Source organism: Staurois parvus, unplaced genomic scaffold (assembly GCF_062004578.1).
Source record: "Staurois parvus isolate SC_StPar_1 unplaced genomic scaffold, SC_StPar_1.0 ptg000204l, whole genome shotgun sequence".
Classification (NCBI taxonomy): Eukaryota; Metazoa; Chordata; class Amphibia; order Anura; family Ranidae; genus Staurois; species Staurois parvus.
The window spans coordinates 4,173,264-4,195,118 of NW_028318000.1; the positions used below are offsets into that span (position 1 = coordinate 4,173,264).

General features: G+C 39.0%; 1 protein-coding gene and 1 pseudogene across 4 annotated transcripts in view; both read right to left on the reverse strand.

Annotated features, from left to right (window-relative positions):
• Positions 1-21,855, reverse strand: part of PCDH7 (protocadherin 7) — a 971,513-nt gene that overhangs the window by 12,583 nt on the left and 937,075 nt on the right. The window contains exon 3 of one of the 4 annotated variants that reach the window (XM_089678381.1): positions 20,828-20,959. The exons of the other annotated variants lie outside the window; for them this stretch is intronic. Within the exon in view, the coding sequence (XP_089534507.1) occupies positions 20,828-20,959 (132 nt within the window). The remainder of the gene's footprint in view (positions 1-20,827; positions 20,960-21,855) is intronic. 4 annotated transcript variants of the gene reach the window in all.
• LOC149461393 (U2 spliceosomal RNA) lies at positions 8,197-8,339 on the reverse strand (annotated as a pseudogene).

The following is a 21,855-nucleotide window of genomic DNA, read 5'->3' on the forward strand; positions in this document are numbered from 1 at the left end:
CCTTCTGTGTCACAGGATCCCCCACCCTCATACTTACCTGAGCTGAATCCAGCATATGCATGAGAGCAGCTTCGCTTTCTCCCTCCTCACAGGGCAGATTGATAGCAGTGTGAGCCATTGGCTCCCACTGCTGTCCATCAAACTCTATGGGCTGAGCAGCATTTTCTGTGTCAATAGGCTCAAGCAGGATAGCCCGTGATCAAGCCACATACGGTATTTGCCGCCACAGAAAGCAGCTTTCTATGGGAGTACTCACTGAAGAGGAGAAGACAGGAGTGCCGGCGGGGGACCCCAGAAGTGGAGTATCAGGGCTGTTCTGTGCAAAACCATTGCATAGAGCAGGAAATCATAACATGTTTGTTATTTTTTTTAACCAAAAATAGCTTCACAATCACAGACAACAAACAGCTCTTCAGTCACATAAACATAAACCTAAACAGGGGCCTTTTAATGCTTACAGGGTAGGTGCAGGATTGCCTGTACAGCAGTAAGCATATAAATAAGAAATAAAGCTGATATACAGTGTTACACTATGGAGGATCTTTGTGCTTTTGTTCCATGACTACCACCATCTTATGAGCATTGTGAATACACGTGCAGCGGTACCTATTCAGGGGGAATAACAGATGGTGAAGGAGAGATTACTGGAGAGTGGAGAGTGTTTCATCTGGAGATAACGCATAGGGTCAAGGTGTGACCCGACAGGCTTTTTGGCCCCTGTGGGTCGCAGGGGGAAGGTGAGCAGGCATGCTAGCCGTTTAAGGATTGTCACCTACCACTTTGCACCAGCACAGAAGCATGTGTGTCTTTTAAGAACACATCTATTCGTCTATATATACTGTGGACTGCATTTATATTTGCTCAATAGCAATTATATGTTACAAAAGCAATTACTGTGTGCCGTGTTCTGTGCGGGCTGTATAACACCGAATTCACTTTTTTCCTCACGGTTTAATATTCACTTCATTGTTAATTATATCAGCGCTGCATCACTATTGATTGTTTATATTCTTATATGTCCATTTAAAAGGTGAGGATTGGATGTTGGCAGCTGTTGTTCTTCTATATATTGTTAGACTTAGCAGCGCAGGTGGACCTATTACTCATATAAATACACACTGCATTGTATTATCTATACAATAGCAACTGTACATTGCATATGGTATAATAGGGTGAATAGACAAACACTGCACAGCTTGCAACAGCCAGAAAGAAGGCTATACTAGGGACACACTGCCATGTTAAAGATGTATTACTTTGTAAGAGAAAAATGAATGTGTTAAACCACATTGCCATATTAGAGAGACAATTTTTTAGGTACACTGCCATGTGCAAACTGCAATGTTAGAAAGACATTGTTAGCATAAACCTTTGCCATTTACAAAGATTGCCATAGCTATGTTACATATTCCTTGCCATGTAAGAAATATGCTAATATATCAGATATCTTAGCCATATTAGTGACACAATAGCTAGAGCTATACTGCCATACCAGAGACACATGGGAAGGTGTTACTCAAACTGGAGAGTGCAAAATTTGGTGCTGCTCTGCATAGCTTCCAGGTTTTATTGCCAAAGCTTAATTGAACAAGCTGAATATAGAAGCTGAATGGCTACCATGCACAGCTGTATTAGATTCTATGTGCACCAGTTTTAGTAAATCTAAACCTTTGCCATTTTAAAGATGCACTGCCAGATTCGAGACAAGGTATCTTATTGAAGATGCACTGGCATGTAAGAGATGTACCACCAAGAGAGTAAGCTACACTGCCAGGTTAGACACACACTACCATGCTGCATATATTCTGCAATGCTACATATACACTCACTGGTCAGTTTATTAGGTACACCTTGCTAGTGCCAAGAAAATGTCCCCCACACCATTACACCACCACCACCAGCCTGAACCGTGGATACAAGAGATGGTATTCTGCATACCTTGGTTGTAACGAGTGGTTATTTGAGTTACTGTTGCCTTTGTATCATCGCAAGCCAGTCTGGCCATTCTCCTCTGACCTCTGACATCAACAAGGCATTTTCATCCATGCAACTGCTGCTCACTGTATATTTTCTCTTTTTTGGACCATTCTCTGTAAACCTTAGATATGGTTGTGTATGAAAATCCCAGTAGATCAGCAGTTTTTGAAATAGTCAGACCAGCCCGTCTGGCACCAACAACCATGCCACGTTCAAAGTCACCTTATCCCCTTTCTTCCCCATTCTGATGCTCGATTTGAACTTCAGCAAGTCATCTTCACCACATCTAGATGCCTAAATGCATTGAGTTGCTGTCATGTGATTGACTGATTAGCAATTTGTGTTACCAATCAATTGAACAGGTGTACCTAATAAAGTGGCCGGTGAGCATATACTGCTGTGCTAGAAATATACAGCCATGGAAGACATACACCATCATGGTGAAGAGAACATCATTTTAAAAGCAGACCACTGATGAAATGCAAGAATTATAAAACTTGTTGGAGCGAAGAACACAGCTTATATGCCTGGTGTGGTGCATTGGTGTCATTCAAGGGGTGGCTGCAAGTCTTCTGAACATTGTCAATAAAATAAACCCAGTGGTTTAATTACTGACTGTAATGAGATGGATCAGAACATACTTGTGAATTTACACCAGCTATGAGCTGCCAGCCAGTTAGATAGGTTAGAATACAGCCCCAAATTTCTAAATAAGTTTGTAAATTATTAATATTACCATTACGGCTCTTCGTAAGAAAAGTATCCAAGGCATCTCTAAGACTACAAAGGCACTGAGCAAACCTGGGAACAAACATTTTCATTTTATATTTGTAAGTGATAATATTTCTAGATGGCTAGAAACTCAGATGTATTAAATATACTCCAAACAGCTATCAATTATTCATTATTTTGTGGCCCGATCATTGGAGTCCTCTGCATTAACACTGCACATGACATAATACATGACTGCATAAGCACTTCTGCCAGGCTTTCCTATTTCCCATAATTGCCTGCCATATACAGTATATTTCTTTCAGGTGCCTTCAAATAAAAGTAATTACATAGCAAAGCAAAAGCTCTGCTTTCTGCATGGTTTGATGGATATAAATGCAGCTAAGTAGTCATGTGATTTCTCACACACAAGTGATGAGCAGCACACAAAATTATGGCCTTGCAACCACTTTGTAGACATGTTCACAGACATCACAGTGAAAATGAGCATTTTGCCATATAGTAAATATACAGTACATAGAGCTTATATATAGAGCATACTAAGATAATGATACTGGACTTTTGTCTTAAATGTTTGCAACCTATGTGTATCTACGTGTTGTCACTACTACATCTCCTCTTATTTATACATTTCTCTTACGATAACTTTATTAAAGTTTTAAAGGATGCAGAATACAGACTCATACAGATGTATAGGAAGTGTCAATAGATTGGTATATTCCAATATATTAGAAATTATCAAAGAGAAAAAGAGTTGCTCGACAACTAAAGGCAAAACTTTTTTTTAATTTAGGACAGAGTGGAGATGGATTAGAATCCCTGTCAGGTTTTTATTGCTGTCTGTGCCCGCGTTAGGGAGATTCATCCTCTCTATTTGTCTTGTTTACCATTTTCATTGAAAGTAAAAGAAAATCCTAAATTTTGGATTGTCCCCAGAAAAGTAATAGAGGGGAAATCTTCCAATGGCGACACTAGTTCTATTGACCTGGGGGCTCTCAAGGGATTCCCTTAATTTGCAGGGCTTTCCTCACTTTCTGTTTTGGCTATTGGACAGGAAGTGAAGGGAATTCCCCCCAATTGGACACAGAGAGCAAAAATTAAACTGCTGTGGGTTATGTACTTCCATTACTGTACCCCCCCCAAAAACGTTTTGCCTATAGTTCTACTTTAACCTCTTTCCCGCTGCTGTAAAGCAGATACACTGCTACAGGGCCGCAGGGGTGCGCAAAATCATGTATATATACGTGATTTCGCATTTCCAGGTAGGGGGTGCATGTGAGCTGTGCACATGCCCTACTCGTGCCACCATTCGCGGCCATGGCTATCAATTACCGGGTCCCGGCCAGTGATTACCCACTGGCACCCAGTGATTACCGAGCATCTCCGATGGGGAGGAGGACCACTTTGTTTACTAACAGCATGGGCACACTGCTCTGGATGGCTGTGCACAGCACAGCCATCCAGAGCAATGTGATTACAGTGAGCACACTGACACTGCCCCCCCAGTAAAACACTTCCTGCACTCAGTTAACCTTTTGATTGCCCCTCATGTTAACCCCTTCCTGCCCAGTGCCATTAGTACAGTGTCAGTGTTATTGGTTCTATGGGCTGAGAAGGATTTCACCTAGCAGAAGAAGCATCAGCAGTTCAGCTCAAAGGACACATCCTACTGACTGTAACTTATGTCCCTTATACTGATGTTTTTTTATTATTTTGGCTGGATTTAGGTTTTAATATGCCAGATAACTGAAATACATATCAATCTAATAAAGACATACCATAAAAATATATCATGGAGACTGCAATAACCCAACAATAACACATAGCAAACAATCCAAGAGGATAACACTTTCAATGACACACAACATACGTGAACTGTCTACATTGCAAGTGCTTTTTCTACAATTTTATTTAAAAAGTCTGTGACAGGGGCGGACTGACAACTCATGGTGTCTTTCTCAACTCTCTCCCTCCTCATTGGTTTAGAGAAAGCAGTGGGAGCTATTGGCTCCTGCTGCTGTCAATCACAGCTAGTGAGGAGGGAGTGGGGGAGGGTCCAAGCCATGCTCTGTGTGCCAATGGAAACACAGAGTGAGGTACTGGAACAAGCATGCATGGTTGCCCCCATAGCAACCATCTTGCTATGGGGGCACTCAGCAGGGGAGAGGAGCCAGGAGCACCGGCAGGGGACCCCAGAGCAGGATTGGGGCTGGCACAGAGCAGGTAATTATAACATGTTTTTTAATTTAATTTAAAAAATAAACATTTAGAAGCACTGTTAAGTAGCCAGGCTGTTTGCTCTCACCATTCTCAGCTTTTTCTATGTGTTTGTTTGCAGCACATTATAGAGGGCTCCAAGAAATCCACAGAAATGCAGAGTGCATAGTGAAAAAAAAACAGAATCAAGGTCAAGCAGACATCTAATGGCCATAATAAAAACCCTTAGAAATATTCTAAGTATATTTTCTTTCTGTCTACACAACCACTTTTATATGATTTAGTGTGTATGTAACATGGTCTCTTTAAGTTTCTTTTGGGATTCATCCTAGCTCTGTAAGTCATCTGATGTAAGTCTGATTCCCAAAGTTAAACACATTTATTGTATATACCAACCTGAGAAAAGTGATAATCTCCAGTGGGAGGTTTATCTTTTCCCCTCCATTCAGCTGCCAGGGAGCATCTAGCGGCTGATAAGCGTGAGTTATGAGCTTATTCTTGAGGGGATAATAAGGTTATATTGGCAATCCAAGGAGAATTGTCCATAGGTCTAAAGGAAATTTTATATCTCTGACTTCCTCAGTTTGAGCAATAATTATTTTTCAGAAAGGTTTAATCAATTGGAAAAGCTGATATGGTGACCTACTATATATATATATATATATATATATATATATATATATATATAATATTTACTTCTTCACTACATAGTTTCTTTCTGACTTGTTTATAAATATAAAAAAAGTCAATCTTTCTAGAGCAAGGTTGGATCAAAACAGCAAACTGTAACTATTCTTGACAGAGTGAGGCTAGACTTTGAGCCTACGGGCCATTTGGTGAATATCCTTTTCTTGCTCACCGTCAACAAAATACTTTAAAAGAAATTTAACATCCAATCATCTGCAGCGGAAAAACAGATTTGCTATGTTAAAGGGAAAATATGTGATTTTTACAACTAAAATACATCTTTCCCCTGGGTTTAGGAATGCTTGCAACTATAGTAAATATTGTATCACAGCTCCTAGAGTTTATTATATATATATATATATATATATATATATATATATATATATATATATGTTGAATAGTTCAAGGGCTATGTTCTGGGTCCACCTTGGGAAATAGTCTAGGTTTTTAGCAACTATATAACTGTATATCAGGGTTTTTTTTAAGAAATCAGATTAATGATTTTAAAGTGAACATATAACATAACATTGGATGACACATAGAAAGCAGCTCTGTGGCAAGTATTAAATGTCAGCAAGGTGAGAACATCACCTCTGCCACCCAGATTTAGATTCTTATGTCACTTGACAAAAAGAAAACACATACTTTAAATGGAAATATGATGTATACCAAATTTTACTGAACTCCTAGAAAATGGATTGTTACTCTAAAAAATGCTGAACAAGCAATTTTTATCACATGTGAATTCTTTTTCAAACCTTTTTTCTGTTGCTGTACTTAAATAAAATAACACACATAGGAGGAATCTAAAGTCTGTTGCATGAGAAATGCATGCTCAGCTGTTTAAATCAATAACTCATGGTTAAAATATATCTGAAACATGACAGTGACCTTGTTTATTTAGCAAGGATTTATAACATTGGCGTGTTGGTCTTAAAGAAGCAGTATCATTACAAATGAAAAACATTTTTAGACTCCCTCAGGGGAGGGAGCAAAGGATAGACACAGGGGAAGAATGAAGGAGAAGGAATATGGAGCAGACAGAAGCCAACACTGAGTTGAGGCTGCACACTGGAGAAGGGAGCAGACTCTGATTTTGTTCTTGTGTACAGGAACAGGAAGGTCAGTGCCTTTACAGTGCATAACAGCGAACAAGTAAAATGTACACATTTTTATGTCCTTCAGTTTTTTTATACGGATTACCCGATGACAGCAATGTGCCAGTGATAAACAAAATCCATAGGACCCTTATTCTGCATTGGAAAAACACAGCAACAGAGAGGGCCAGGGCTCAGTGCCCCCCCCCCCCCCCCCTTCCCAAGGGAGTTTAGAATTTGGGGAGAGCTACAGCTAGCCCTGACAGTAAAAAAAAAAATATGCTTTTATTTACAGATGACAACACAGATATAAGTGGGACCAAATGTTACTTGCACTGAGTCCCATGGGGGATTCAAATATTTTTTAAGCTGTACTTATAAATCTTCTTTAAAGTATAATCCAAACAGTTATAAACTATTACAAACTGTGATATAATTATATATAATGACATATAGAATAACCACAAATAATAGCGCTACCCTTATATAAAATAAATAAATAAATCATTAAATCCACCACCAAAAAAGTGCATAAAGTGTGACTATACATATATCAAAATAAAGGTCCTCATAGAGTCCATTCAATAAAGTCCATGCACAAAATATTGCTTATGAGCCTCAGCAAATGAAGTTATGAAGACTTCGTTCACCAGTGAAAATTCAGTGTTTATTTTGTTTTTAAGTCCGCAAACGTGCAACTATAACGAAAAAACCCGTAAGTGTTCACAAAAAAAGTGCAAGTGCAAAACACCACACGAAAAAGTGCACTTAGGGGTGTGCTTTTGTCCTACCCCTAAGGGGGCTGGACCGCTACCCTGATCCCCCGGGGCACGAAGCTCCTGACAGGGACAAGGTTCCCATTTGGTCCTCCTGGCCAAAAGGCCTGGTGGACCACCGTTCCTTGTGTCCAGCCGAAGCCGGACACCCAGTACTTGGTCAGGGGGCTCTCCCGAAGAGAAAACCCCCTAGGGATCAGGGGAGGAAGGAACCAAAAGGCCACACATCCTCCCCCTAGACTTCAGGGCAGACCTGAAGACCCACACCCTCCATCCTGTGAAAACACACACACATAAGTAAGAAAAAGTGACAAAACGTGGGAGTGAAATAAATTAAATAAATAAATAGAAAATAAAAAAGTGGCCATGCCAAATAGTGCACAGACCAGGCCCTGAGGCCTGTAGCAAAAATTGCCCTGATCCTAGCCAAAAGGCCTGGTTCTAATGGCGCTTGTGCAAAAAGAGTGAAAACACAGTGACCTTGTGCCATCTTCACACTGTGGGGTCCCACACCCAGGTGTTACTATAGGCACCCCTGAGGGCGTCTACTCAGGGGGCACTGGTTTGCGGACTTTCTGCCTTCCCGACCCCTGGCCAGACAAGGTAGATCCGTCCAAATCAGGAGGTACTGGGACCTTCCGGTCTCCTCGGGGGAATTACTCCCAGGTCCCAGCTACGTGTGGGCATCCCGGTTTCTGTCCCCCCGGTACTAGCCTTCCAGACCCCCATCATACCATCAGGGGTACTATACAACAGCCATCCCCGCAAAGCTAGAATGGCCGGGAGCACCCCCACTGGACACTGATAAGAACAGATACTACACTTGATCTTAGCCAAAAGGCCGAGAAGTGAAAATTCAGTGTTTTAACACCCCATCAGATTGAACACTCACCAAAAGCTGGTGATAAGCCAGCATATCTGTGTTAACCAGCACTCCACAGCTCAGCTCCACCTTATGGATATCCAAACAGCAAAAAGCAAAAAGGTGGTGGATTTAATGATTTATTTATTTATTTTATATAAGGGTAGCGCTATTATTTGTGGTTATTCTATATGTCATTATATATAATTATATCACAGTTTGTAATAATTTTCACAGCAGTTTAATAGTAGCAGCTCCCATATTATGCTATCTTGCTTATATCCATAGGCGCGATACTGTGAATCTTGGGGTGTATGGCAATATTTATTTAGACACCCATCAAGACTCATCGTACCCTTTAAGAATAGTTATAAACTATCATTTTACAGATATCCCAAAATTTGGACCATGGTAAAATGTTTTCCTTTAAAAACCTATATGCTTCCTAGATGCTACTACAAGTTACATTTAATGGAACTGAATAGTGCATCACAAACCTGAAACAATTAAAGTAGTTGAAAAGCCTGAATGTACTTTACCTTCATGTATTCTATGCATGAAAGTAAAAAAACCTTAAGTATGCATCTCCCCCCCTAATACTTACCGAAGCCTGATCCCGATCCAACAATGTGCATGAGAGCGGCTGCTTTCCCAATTCTCTGCTTTCTCATTGGCTCAGAGACAGCAGCAGGAGCCATTTGCTGCTGTCAATCACAGCCAATGAGCAGCTGTCAATCACAGTCAGTGAGCTGAGCAGAGACAGAGCCGAGCCCAGTTCCGTGTATTTTATAGACACACAGAGTAGGGCTCAGGAGAGAGCATGCAAGAGTTGCCCCATAGAAAGGTGCTTGCTCTGGGGGCACTCAGCAGGGGGGAGGAGCCCAGAGCAGAGGAGGATCGGGCCTGTTTTGTGGAAAACCATTGCACAGAGCAGATAAGTATAATGTGTTTGGATTTTTGTTTTCTTTTCTTTTCTATCACTGTAAGTCCTAAAATAGCCAGTATTTAAAAATAACATCAATATATAATTTAAAAATATCTAAAGTTAACACATTAAAAATTGCTTTAGTATTTGTTGCTTAGCTCCCTGCACATTTCATCTGAGATTGGCAGACAGTTATTTCATTCTGGAAAGGGACCATCTACAGCTACCTTTACAGGGATTTTCTGGACTGTTGGCTTTGTGATGCTAAATCCTTCCCCACACCTCTGACAAAAATAACTGTAAGCTAGATACCTTGGGGGTAGTTTACTAAAGTGTGAAGTGATGTGAACCTTTGTTCACATCACAAATCTAGCTATAAACAGGAGAATTTAACAAAAGGAGCTGTTCTTTCACATGGATGAACACACCATTAAAATACATATATGGGTCCTGGTATACCTGTAAAAGTCTTTGTAATTTTGTCCTGTCGTTCCTGAGACTTACATAGTTTTGCACAGCCAGATGGGTGCCTTGACTTTTCTATACTGCAGGTAAGTAGTACAGTTTGATACCTCCCTTTCCCTAGCCTGTGAATGGAGAGTGAGTGAGCAGCAGCAATTGATCTATTCCCTGTGTTCTCTTCTTTTTGTTCCTCAGCATATGTGCTTGCAGTAGAATCAGATGTCTCTGAGTACCAAAAATCTCTCTCCTAGTCTAAACTGTGCTGTACAGGCGATGTATATTAAGACAGTTTAAGGTACCTACATTAGATGTATTTAACAAAAAATGAGTTTAATGAATATACTGTATAACTGGATTAAAAGGTGTTTTTTAGTACTTGCTTTATGCAAATACTGGTTAATTTCTCATGACTTCACACTTTAATTATTCACTCCTTTCCTCCTTACAATTTTCACATTTGTTTCAGCAAATTATATAAAGATAGTTTCTGATGATATGGTGATATGAAAAATGTACCAATGTGAGCATGCTCCAAAATTGGACTGTAGAAATGACAGTAGCAAAACAATAGGTTGCAATAGGTAACAATACATTCCTTCTATAGCACACTCTACATTCCTCATACATCACCCTCTATGCATTTTATACTTTTAAAGTGAAATTCCAGACAAATGGATGAATACAAAGTGAAACACACTCACACACACACGTTCAAGTAGAGAGCTTGCAGAGAGGTGGTCCAAACACCAAAGTGTGTTTAGACACTTGCCTATCTGGCACTTTGAGTTGCGCGGTCATGCAACACTGTACCTAAATGAAATTTTTATACATTTTTAGAGACAGATAGAGTTTTCTTTTGGTGGCATTTAATCACCACTGTTTTTGTTTTTTCTTAGTTTTTGTTAAAAAATGTTGTGAATAAGTAAATTTTTTTACTTCACTGTGCACTGATGAGGCTGCACTGATAGGCACTAACAGGCTGCATTGATAGGCTGCTTTAATGGGCACAGATGAAGCGGCACTGATGGGCACTAATAGACGGCACTGTTGGGCACTCATAGGCTGCACTGACGGGCACAGATTAGCATTGATGGGGCTGCACCGATAATCAGGGCACCATTGATCAGTACCCTGATTATCAGTGTATATGTATATCCTTCCAGCCCCAAATCCAATCTTTAACAAATTCATGCAGACTCCACCTCCGCAACATCGCCAAAATACGCACGTTCCTAACCCCAGAAACCACTAAACAGCTCATCCACTCCCTCATCATATCACGCAAGTACCGCCCAGCACGCACACTTCGCTCCTCACAAGACATCCTTCTCTCTAGTTCCCTGGTCTCCTCCTCCCATGCCCGCCTCCAGGACTTCTCCAGGGTGTCACCCATCCACTGGAACTCCCTGCCCCAAACCATCAGATTATCACCTACTCTCCTCTCCTTTAGGTGCACCCTGAAAACCCATCTCTTCAGGGAAGCCTACCCCACCCCCTGCTAACTTGCCGACCTCCTCCACTCTTCCTACCACTCCATCCCCCACAGCTATCTCCTCCTGTGCCACCATCCCCCTCCCTCCTAGATTGTAAGCTCGAAAGAGCAGGGCCCTCAATCCCCTCATGTTTTGCATTGTATTGGTATTGTTCTGTCACATGTTCTGTCCCCCTTTGTAATGTACAGCGCTGAGCGAACTATTGGTGCTTTAAAAAATACTGTATAATAATAATAATAATAATATGTTCCCTGTCAGAATTGCTGGTTACTGGCTCTCCTTTCCTCACGCTGTGACAGTGTCATGAGGAAAAGACTACCGATAACTAGCAAGTCTGTTTACAATGTGATCAGCTGTGATTGGACACAGCTGATCACATGATAAAGGGCCGCTTTGATTGGCCCTTTGCTATGATCTGTGATCAGCTGTGTCCAAAGGAAACAGCGGTCACAAAACATGCCAATGCATGCCCCGGGGGCAAGCAGGGGGTGGGGTTCTAGGAGGATGTCAATAGACTAACTATCCTAGCTGACTGCGCTATAGCCATCTTAGGGCTATAAGGTGGCCGGCAAGTGGTTAAGGGCCGCCTACCCTTTGCATTGCAGAAAGGCATGATCAAAGCAAAAGACTCACTTGTTGGAGTAACAATCCTACAAAAGTTAATCAGCCTCCTGGCTAGTAGTGAGATTACACTGGGTCTCCATAAACCTTGCAGACATGTTCCATCACAGCCCACATGCATCCTTCTCCAATATGGATTATCTCAAGGGAAAGACAAATTATATCCCAGATGGGGAACAAAGTATGACCAGCACTTAACCCCCTGTATACTGCTATAGACCTTTCATTGCAACCAGTTTGTCTTATGAAAAGTTAAAACCTATGCAGCAGGTACCCTCCATTCACAACTTTTCCTTGGACCAGCAGTGCTGGGTTACCAAATAGGCACAGTAGGCGCCAACCTATGGGCACCACATCATTTAAGGACCTCGTAACAATGGTTCAAAATAATATTGATTGGATCGTGAAACAAAATTACAATGCAGCTTTCCTAAATTGTTTATAAAGAGAGAGAATATGCTGTTTTAATATAATGTACCCGTTAACAACTTAAAGTACATAAACCATAGACATCAGGTTCACATTACAGTTTGTCTCATAAAAACTCATCTTCTCTCAGCTGTCAGCTTGCAAAAAAAGTTGGTGCAACCTACCTACTGTACAATGTACAGTAGTGATGGTCATATCCATCCAAGTAAAGCACGCACATGAGAAACCTCCAAAAACCTGCCAAAGATGCCCTGCTAAGGAGCACTGCTGTCATGGATTGTTTGTCGCAACATGCTATATATATATATATATATATATATATATATATATATATATATATATTTTTTTTTTTTTTTTTTTTTTTTAATTTTTTTTTTTATGTATCAAACAATTCGTGATTTCAGACATCCAGTCATGTGATACACAAACCTTTGCCAGCAAGTAAGATCACTCAGTTCCCTCCTGGGTCAAAATTAGGACCTCAACTGAATTTTATTCACATCAGAACTGCATACAATTCAATGAGGATGCAAATGCAGCTTAAAGCAGGTTGATGCAGCTTAGAAGTCAGTCAACTGTGGTCACATGCACCTGTCAATGATTTTTGAAAGCTCCTTTTAAATGCAAATAAAATGTACTCAAAAACATATTGGATTTTCACATCGACAAATGTCCTTACTGCTTCCTAGATCCACTTCCTGCCCACTGGACAAAGGTGATAATGCTAATTTATTGTCCAATGAGGGGGCTGGAGGTGGAATATGGAATGTCAGATATTCATGGCACCCAATGGTTTGAACGAAGATCTAGAAATTCACAGTATTATTTAAGCACTGGTTAGATCTGCACGAGTTTTGACAAGCAAATTTTTTTATTATTATTATTTGTTTATTATATGCACACCCTTTTTTTTACAAAATTGTTATATAACTCATCTCTATATATTGGTCACAACAATTTTTTAAGTCCCTACATTTTTTGAGATTCAGTATTCATGATAAGGGTATCTGTTTAAATTTTTATTAAAAAAAAATGTATTTATTTTTTTTTAAACTCTAATTTTTAATTTTTTCTCATGAGATGTTCCATAGTACATGTTACTGTGGGCCTGTTGTTTTAATGAATTATTTATGGGATTTTATGCTATATATTTTTTACATAATCTTTCGTATATTTATATCCTCTTCACAGGTGATAGTTTTTACGAGACACTTTTTATATAGGTCTATTGATAGTAGTGCAATATACAAGTATTATTTAATGGACCCATAGTTACCTGGTAATTTAAGTAATGTGCCGATACCATTAAAGGGCATATGTGTGCTCAATGAATTTTCCTGACAGCCATGGTTTTATATACATATAAAATATTTTTTATATTAATGCAGCACCTTATATTGCTTTTTAACAGTTGGTCCTATTATCATTAACTTGTTTTCCAATTTATATTGTTTGTTGTTAATATGTATAGCAGGTGGGGTGAGCATTCTGCTCCATTCGGGTCCCCCTGTGTGTCCCCAGCAGGCCTCCATGCTTATATATACGCCTATAAAATGGCCGCTAACCATCTGTCCCTAGACTTGAAAAGGCGCATGCGCGCAAAATGCGTTGTCTAGGTTACCGGCCCGGCCATCGGCTTGCGTTCCAAGGCAGGATCCTCCCTTCCGCTTCCTCCGAGATCACAGTGACATCATGGAGATGTACGTGATTTTTCCTTGCATGTAATTGGGTATTCTTTGCAAAGTTAAGCTTCACCTCATTTACTAAGCTCTGGTGCAACTGCACTTACGGAGTGAACAGTATATTTGTCTTTAGTAAATCAACACCTGTATTTCAACAGTGTAGTTGCTTGCTTAGAGTTTGGTTTTAGAATGCTATAGCATGGAATTATACAGTGGAAAAACTGTGTGACTAGTTAAAATAGAAGAGAAAACAACCTATACTGTGTCCATTCAGAGTGAAGTAACATTTTTGCTGTGAATGTCCCTATCCCACTTCCTCATCACCAACAACAAATACTTACCTTACCCTTCATTCCCCTGGCATTTCTTTGAGTGCCAGAAATCAAAATAAATAACCAGTACTTCAGGCTGTAGAGGAGCATGTGAACTACTCCATGTGACAACACTGAAATCCTGTGCACATGGGCCAAATATCATCTGGTATCAGCCAGTTCAACAGAAACCGGCCAACATTCAGCCCATGTGTACACCAGTCTGTCAGACAGAAGTCAGCCGAATCAGTGCTGGCAGCCAATGGCTGCGAGTGCTGCCCGATGTGTTCCGATGGGGGAGCAGTCCCCCTCTCAGAACACAATAGCTCAGTGGGGAGATCGCTGTACTAACATTGGTTAGTTAGTACAGCAAGCTCCTCCCGAGGTCTTCAAATTTTTTTTTTGTAAAGCCTTCTGGGTTAAAAAAAAAATAATTATATTAATAACAAAAACAACTAAAAAATTTGATGTGTACCAGGCATAAGCCAATCGATGCTGTCATAGGGTGGGTCTGCTGACGTTATTATGCTAGGAGATGGATTTGTGTGAGTGCTGTGATGCAAGAATTTGCACTTTCAGCCTGATGGATTTTATGCACTTATGATATGCTGATGCGATACTCCATATGTGAGTCCATATATTGTAGGTACTTCATTATAGCAAGTTTCTTTTATATTGTTAGAGACTGAGAGAATCATTTTGTGGTCCAGATGGATTAAAACTGGCATTGTGCAGTGGAGTATAAAGCAACGTTAGACCTTCCAAGCATAGGGGTTCAATTATAACAGTGAGCTGTTTTCTGATGGGCATTGACATTGGGTGTTTTTTCATTATCTGAGTGGTGACACCGTTGTGGCCAGAAGACTTTTTCATCTTTGGACTTGTTTGTTTTGTTCTATTTAATATTTATACTGTTTATATGGGCTGTTCTTTATTTGAAGGGATTTTATGTATTATTTAAATGTCATAGTTTAAATTTCAATTTAAAGTTTCATCATCTAGGTGCTGCACTAATTGGTGGATGTGGTTTATTGTTACAGGAGAGTCCGCAGATCTGTGTAAGTGACTTTTAGCTTACCCAGGTCTTTGCTCTCCCTCCTGGTGGCTCAACAGAATGGCAGGAAAGTTAATGAAAGTTAAATATATACATCTGTAAGGGTTTCACTTTACACTGAAACATTTAACTTATAAAGAGGAGGAGTGGGCAGCAGAGGATAAATGGCAATAAACTTTCATTATTTCTATAATATTCTCTTTCTGTAAATTATATTTTGAACCGGCTGTCGTCACTTTTAAAAGAAATATAATTATCTTATTTATTGTAGATATTGTCCCTGTGTGTGGGTAGCTCCAAGTACATGTAACCTAAATGAACAGTATTTATCTTCAAGTACAATAATTAGAGCCATTCAAATTTGTTTGCAATTGATATCAAACAGAAAAAAACTAACCTAACCTTTTCACAGTATCTCCATGATAGTTTTCTTTGATGCTGTAGATTACAACTTATTCGAATTTTGTCTCACACACTTGAGAATAAAATTGTACTAATAAATGGAATTACATAAAACATTCAATTAAAATATTAACGCTCATTAATTATTTTCTCAGCAGTATCACACCGGGTACAGTGATTGCAGATGAGCAGGCAAACAAAATAGAATCCATATGATATCATTCTGCTTGAAAATGCAAAATACAGGGGGGTGAAAAAAGTTTCTTTGCATTTTAGGGCCTCATTTACTGAAGTATGTAGGGTGAAGAGAATGAGCCTATATTATTTTCAATTATCCAATAATATTCAGGGAATTAAAAAAAAAAGGAACTTGGATGTGATAAGGCTAACTTTAACTGTCCCCAAATAATAGTTTTGTTAATATTTAAAAAGGTAATAATAATAAAAACTACCTAAAAGCACTAAAAGGCCCTTTTGTTGGATTAGTGGTTATGTGAAAGTAGGGTTCCAGGTCTCCCAACTTCTGGACTGCAGAGTGGGAGACTTCTTATTCAGCTGCTTTTGTTACTGCCTGGGTGATGTGGATATTTCATTTTGGCTGTCAGCAACAAGACTGGTTGGCAGCATGCCTAGGCTACAGTGCTGGAAAACAGGTCTGCACTCCCAGAAGAATCAGGTCAGGGAAAAGGAATCCTCTCACAGGGCGTAATATTGGGAAGCTTGGAGAACTAGCATGGACAACTAGAACTACAGAATAAAAATTTGGGGTGCTAATTATACTTGTTTGCAAAATTAGCAAATAGTGTTGTCAAGCAGCTGGGAAAGCAAAAAGTATTATGGGATGCACCCCTAGAGGCATCCCTTATGTCATGTATTTTCATACTCTGCTTTCAGCCAGGGTAATAGCAGTAGGATAGCTTTACAAAAGGATGATTCCTATATTTTCCCATTGGCACTATCATCTCTCATCTTTCTACTGCATGACCCACTACTCAGTGATGTTTATTGGCAGATTTATTTGTCTTCTACAGGTAAAGTGAATGGCATTTATGCAGATGGGAAACCTATGGACAAAGAAGACCCATGAGTAGCAGAAAGTAAAAAGTTGGGCTGATTTACTAAGGAAGTTGAAAATCATCACACATTACACTGGGGATCATCTGCAAATACACATAAGCTGTTCACTTTGCAAGGGAATTTACCCCAGAGCTTAGTGAATGTGCTGACGTTGCACTTTGCAAATACCCAATTGTGTGCAAGGGAAATTAAAAACAGCATTTTTGCTTGCACGATTGGATGATGCAGGTAAGTGGACCTTCAACTCTGCACTAAGCCCATGGGCAAATTCTCTTGCAAAGATCAAATTACATTAAAAAGTGAACAGTCTATTTGCCCTTAGTAAATCAACTGCCTTGTGTTGATATTCAGCAATTCCATTATCCAGTCCTGTGCTGATGAAATAAGTAAACAGGAAATTATTTTTCAGATAATTGTAGTGAATAGTCACACGTTATTGTGTGAAAGTTCTCAACTCTTTATTAAATCAACTTCTATCTGTTAACTTATGTGTGACTAATTTCTCTCATTAAACAGAATCCATCCTCTCTAACTCACACCTAGGTGTTGGGCTAAGGCAACACCTTCTAAAGGCACCTACATTGCAGTGCACCAAGAGGTTTAGTGTTATGTCACCATACACTACGGCTGGAAAAGATGGTGCATATCTGTTTTTTGTTCTGCCATGGTGCATTGGCAGCCCAATAAAATAAATATAAGACATACTGTATGTTAAAAAAACTACAAGGGACTGAGCAGATGTACATGGGCCATAACTAATTACACTTAGGGGGCTATTTACTAAAACTGGGAGAGTCAGAATCTGGTGTAGCTGTGCATGGTAGCCAATAAGCTTCTAACTTTAGTCTGTTTCAATAAAGCTTTGACAATTAAACCTGGAAGCTGATTGGTTTCTATGCAGAGCTGCACCAGATTTTGCAGGATCCAGTTTTAGTAAATTCCCCCCTTAGTTTGCTAAGTAGGACCCTTTCTTGCATGTCTTATGTTCTCTATTTACATCAATTCCAGCCTACATGCATGTACTACATTAGCTGCTTCTCAGGGTGGGTTTCCAATGATGAAAGCTGTGAACTCCTGTGCAATGTGTGTCGGCACAGCTGCCTGTACTGGGAGAATATGTAATGGGGGACAGTGTAAGAGAACAACTGGGAGAAAGGACAAAGAGTTGTCACCCTGCAACAGGAAGTGTCTGGATCCCAGGATTCATAATTTTAATTTTGATAAAAGTTGAAGTTAAAATATATTAAAAGTTTTAAAATTATTTTTGAAATAACATTGACATGTTGAATCTTAAATGAATGACCAGATTTACATGTACTGTAATTTATTCCTTAGCGATAAACTAAACTTTTTTTTAAATGTCAAAACTGTTCTATCATGTAAAATATTTTTGTTCATTTCAAACAAATATTGCTAATATATTTCTATTTGATTACTCACAATATTATATGTATAAGAAACATAATTATCAAGTTAATATTTATGTAAAATAGAAAACTGTCTGAAGCATCCTGGAAAAAGAACTGCTGTAATAATCCTAGCAGTGTTGCAGCATATCTTGACATAGTAGGACACTATTAAAATTCTTAAACATGTTTGAAAGAATCAGCAACTTCTTTCTCTGCACCTCAGGCTAAACAGAGTTAAACAGCAATTGAACATATCTCAAGAAGCATCTCCTGCCCCAAGGCTTTGACTGCTGTCATTTTGAATGTGGCATTATCATGTATCATTGGGATACTGGATGCCATCTCTAAAGCAGTCTAGCTGAATAAAATCAAGCATAAATCTTCTGTTTGGGACATGCAGACTGTGATACAGTTCCAGTGCTTATTAATTGCTTGTGGACAGAAAAAACATTCTATGCACATCAGTGTATGGAAGTGTAAAATTAACCCTTTTGCTACTTGGAGGGAAATTTTTGTGCCATGCATTTTCATTTTACAATAGCCCTTATATAACATTGTATTGAAAAAAAGAAGTGGCCAACCTATCATTATCTGTAAATAGTCTTTAAACTTCCAATTTCTGGTGGGTTGCCATGAAATATAACAAATTATTATTATTACTATACAGTATTTATAAAGCGCCAACAGTTCGCTCAGCGCTGTACATTACAATGGGAAACAAATAGCTATTTGTGCTATTATTGCTTATCATTTATGTATTTTTACTTATGTCCTTTCTATAGGAGAACCTAAGGTACAAGGGAACACCTTCTGACACAACCACTATACAGTAGTGCTACGACACATGCACAAAGTACACATAAGGGTTGATTTACTAAAGGTTTAGATACTGTTTACTAAGCACATTGTGAAATGACTTTTAGTGAAAAAGGTGATGCTGTGTGAACTTTGAAAGTAATGTGTATGGGTAATATTTATTTTCAATTTTGGATAAAGTAAAGAAGAATTAAAAACTGTATCTGTTTTTTATGTTTGTATTCTGTTGGGGTGACTTCCATTAATTTCCTGTCCTGGAGATTCAATAGCAAATGAGAGGAAATTTCCCCAAAATAAAGTGAATCCCCAACTTAGACAGTTGTCACCAAAACATTTATCCTCATGGGATGGTTTACCCTCTTCTGTTGCTCTGGTGGCAATGGTAAAATGTTGGGTTTCTGTCTATGTGACCTTGGCCTAACTCTTCCCAGTCTATGCAAATGTAAAGTAAAAAAATAAAAATTTTGTCTTTAATACCCAATCATGTGCTGAGAAAAATACAGGTTTTTTTTTCATTCTTCTAGCACATAATTTTTAAGTGTTCTTTTAATATCTGTTTGATGGCAATCTAGTTGGCATTCCAGACACTAAAAACATTCTTCTGTTTTCTCCTTTTTTTAATTTCTGTTTTATATTCATAACATTTATTACATTGCTACTTAAAACATATTAGCCAGCTTCAAGCAAATTAGTTCCATGTTATATTAACCTAAGTAAAAGCTTGCATGTGTAAAGGTCATTTTAGCTATTATTATATAGTTACATTCCGTGGAATAAGTTCATACTGGTTAGGCTAACATGACAACTTGACAGGCAGATCTACCAATTAGCGAATTTTGTAGCTACTATACTTTATATAGGTATGAGTACCATGATGAATATCATTTTAAAGATGCTACTTTCAATGTAAGGAAGCATGGACTAAGCAGCACTAATAGTTAAATGTCATTATGCCAGTTATAGTTTATCTGTGTTTTCGTGCTTATATAGGATGGAAAATAGAATCAAGCCTTCAGTTGCTGTTGGATTTGCTACCTCCTCCAAGAAAAGCTCTATCGATAAATGGGTAGCAATAGCCTGCCTTAGTGGCAGGATTTTACATTTCTTTAAACACTAGAATTAAGTGTGAGCCAGTAATGTAGTGCTGGGTATTACAGATTGTACAATATTTCAACCTGTCAACAAGAACACATGCAATATGCTTGTAAAGGCAGGGTTGCATTTTGCACCCACCATAAGAGTAAAGGTAAAAAGGTCATGGTTTTATAGGAAGGAGGCAAAGCATCATTAAAATAAAAGATTGCACTTTCATAACATGCTACCTACCAATGTAGATGTGCCGAGGACTATAATTCTACAACAGCAACCCTTAGTTTTTTGTATTGGGGTAGCTCATAGCATTATTAACTGTTATGAGACATTTCACTTCTCTTAGCATGATGGGGAACTCTATATGATGAATCTTTGCTAAATATGAGAGCTATTATCGCCAGATATTAGAAGAACTTGTGGTACATTAATTGTACTGATCCAATATTGCTAAATGTACAGCTGACACCCATACTGTAGTAGAAACAGTCAACCAGGGGAGCAGAAAAATAACTTTGGGCAGATTGTTAATACAATTAAGCGCTACAGATGACATTAATAATCCATTTTTACAAAAAATCTAATTACTTTAGTTGAAGGAAAACTTAAAATTGTTGTGTAAAGCCATTTGAAAATGCCCCAAAATCTGGTAGGTTGCCCATCCCTGGTTTAGACATTAATTTTTTTATGAAAATACTGCAATTCCCACCTCTGGGGCAGATTGGCAGGGTATTTGCCCATCGTTGAGTGAAGCGTCTTCCTGGAAATGTTTCACTACAGGTGGCCTGGCTCTCATGATTTCTTAAGCCCATAGGTGGCAGCTGAGGTCTATTGTCACAGCCTGGAAAGTCAAAAATAGAGGCTTGGTCACTGACTGGTGAGAGTTGGGCAAGTGAACGGGATGAATTTAAAAATGAACCTCACAGTATCAACAGATGAAAGCCTAAATAAATTACATGACTTAACTTGTTTTTTTAAGTTATTACAAAAGTACAAACAGCAACAATGATAAGAAAATGCAGCAATCATAAATCATGTCAGTTAGAAATGTGTTTAAAGTTTTAGTTTTTTTCGTTTTAGGCAGCTAAGGGAAGGGTTGAAACCCCAATAGTTCATTTTCGCCGTTTGTTTATCATGGAAATTTCTCTATACTTTATACTCTTTGCTAAACACTTGTCCCTGAGAAGCAACAGGATGTTAAAGGAAATCTCCCAAAGTAAGGGGAACTCTCCTCTTAAGCCTGCCATAGATGGATTGAATCTTGGCCAGTTCAGCAGGGACCAGCCGAGATTTGATCCATCTATGGGCAGGCTGATTGTATTCAAGTCGATCCATTGATTCACTTGGGTACAACCAGCATGTAAGATTTTTAGCATGCAATTATTGTCGGCAGCTATAGCTGCTAGCAATAATCATTCTATTCTTCTGGCAGGGACAGCTGCCCAACCCCTCTATCCACTCCAGAACACAATAGCTTTCTGAGAGAGATTACCCATCAACACTGCTGTGTTGATGGTGGAATCAAGCAACAATCTATGGCCTGCCTTAGACAGTTGTCCCCAGAACACATTCCCATCTTACATTCTGGCGACAACTCTGAAATAATGTATTTCCCCACACATTCTTTCTACGTGAAAAATGCCAACAGTACAAATAGTGGGGTACGTTTCCTCAATGGGGACACAGCCAGCAATAAAAACTTGACAGAATTTCTGACCCTTCTTCACTCTATCCAAA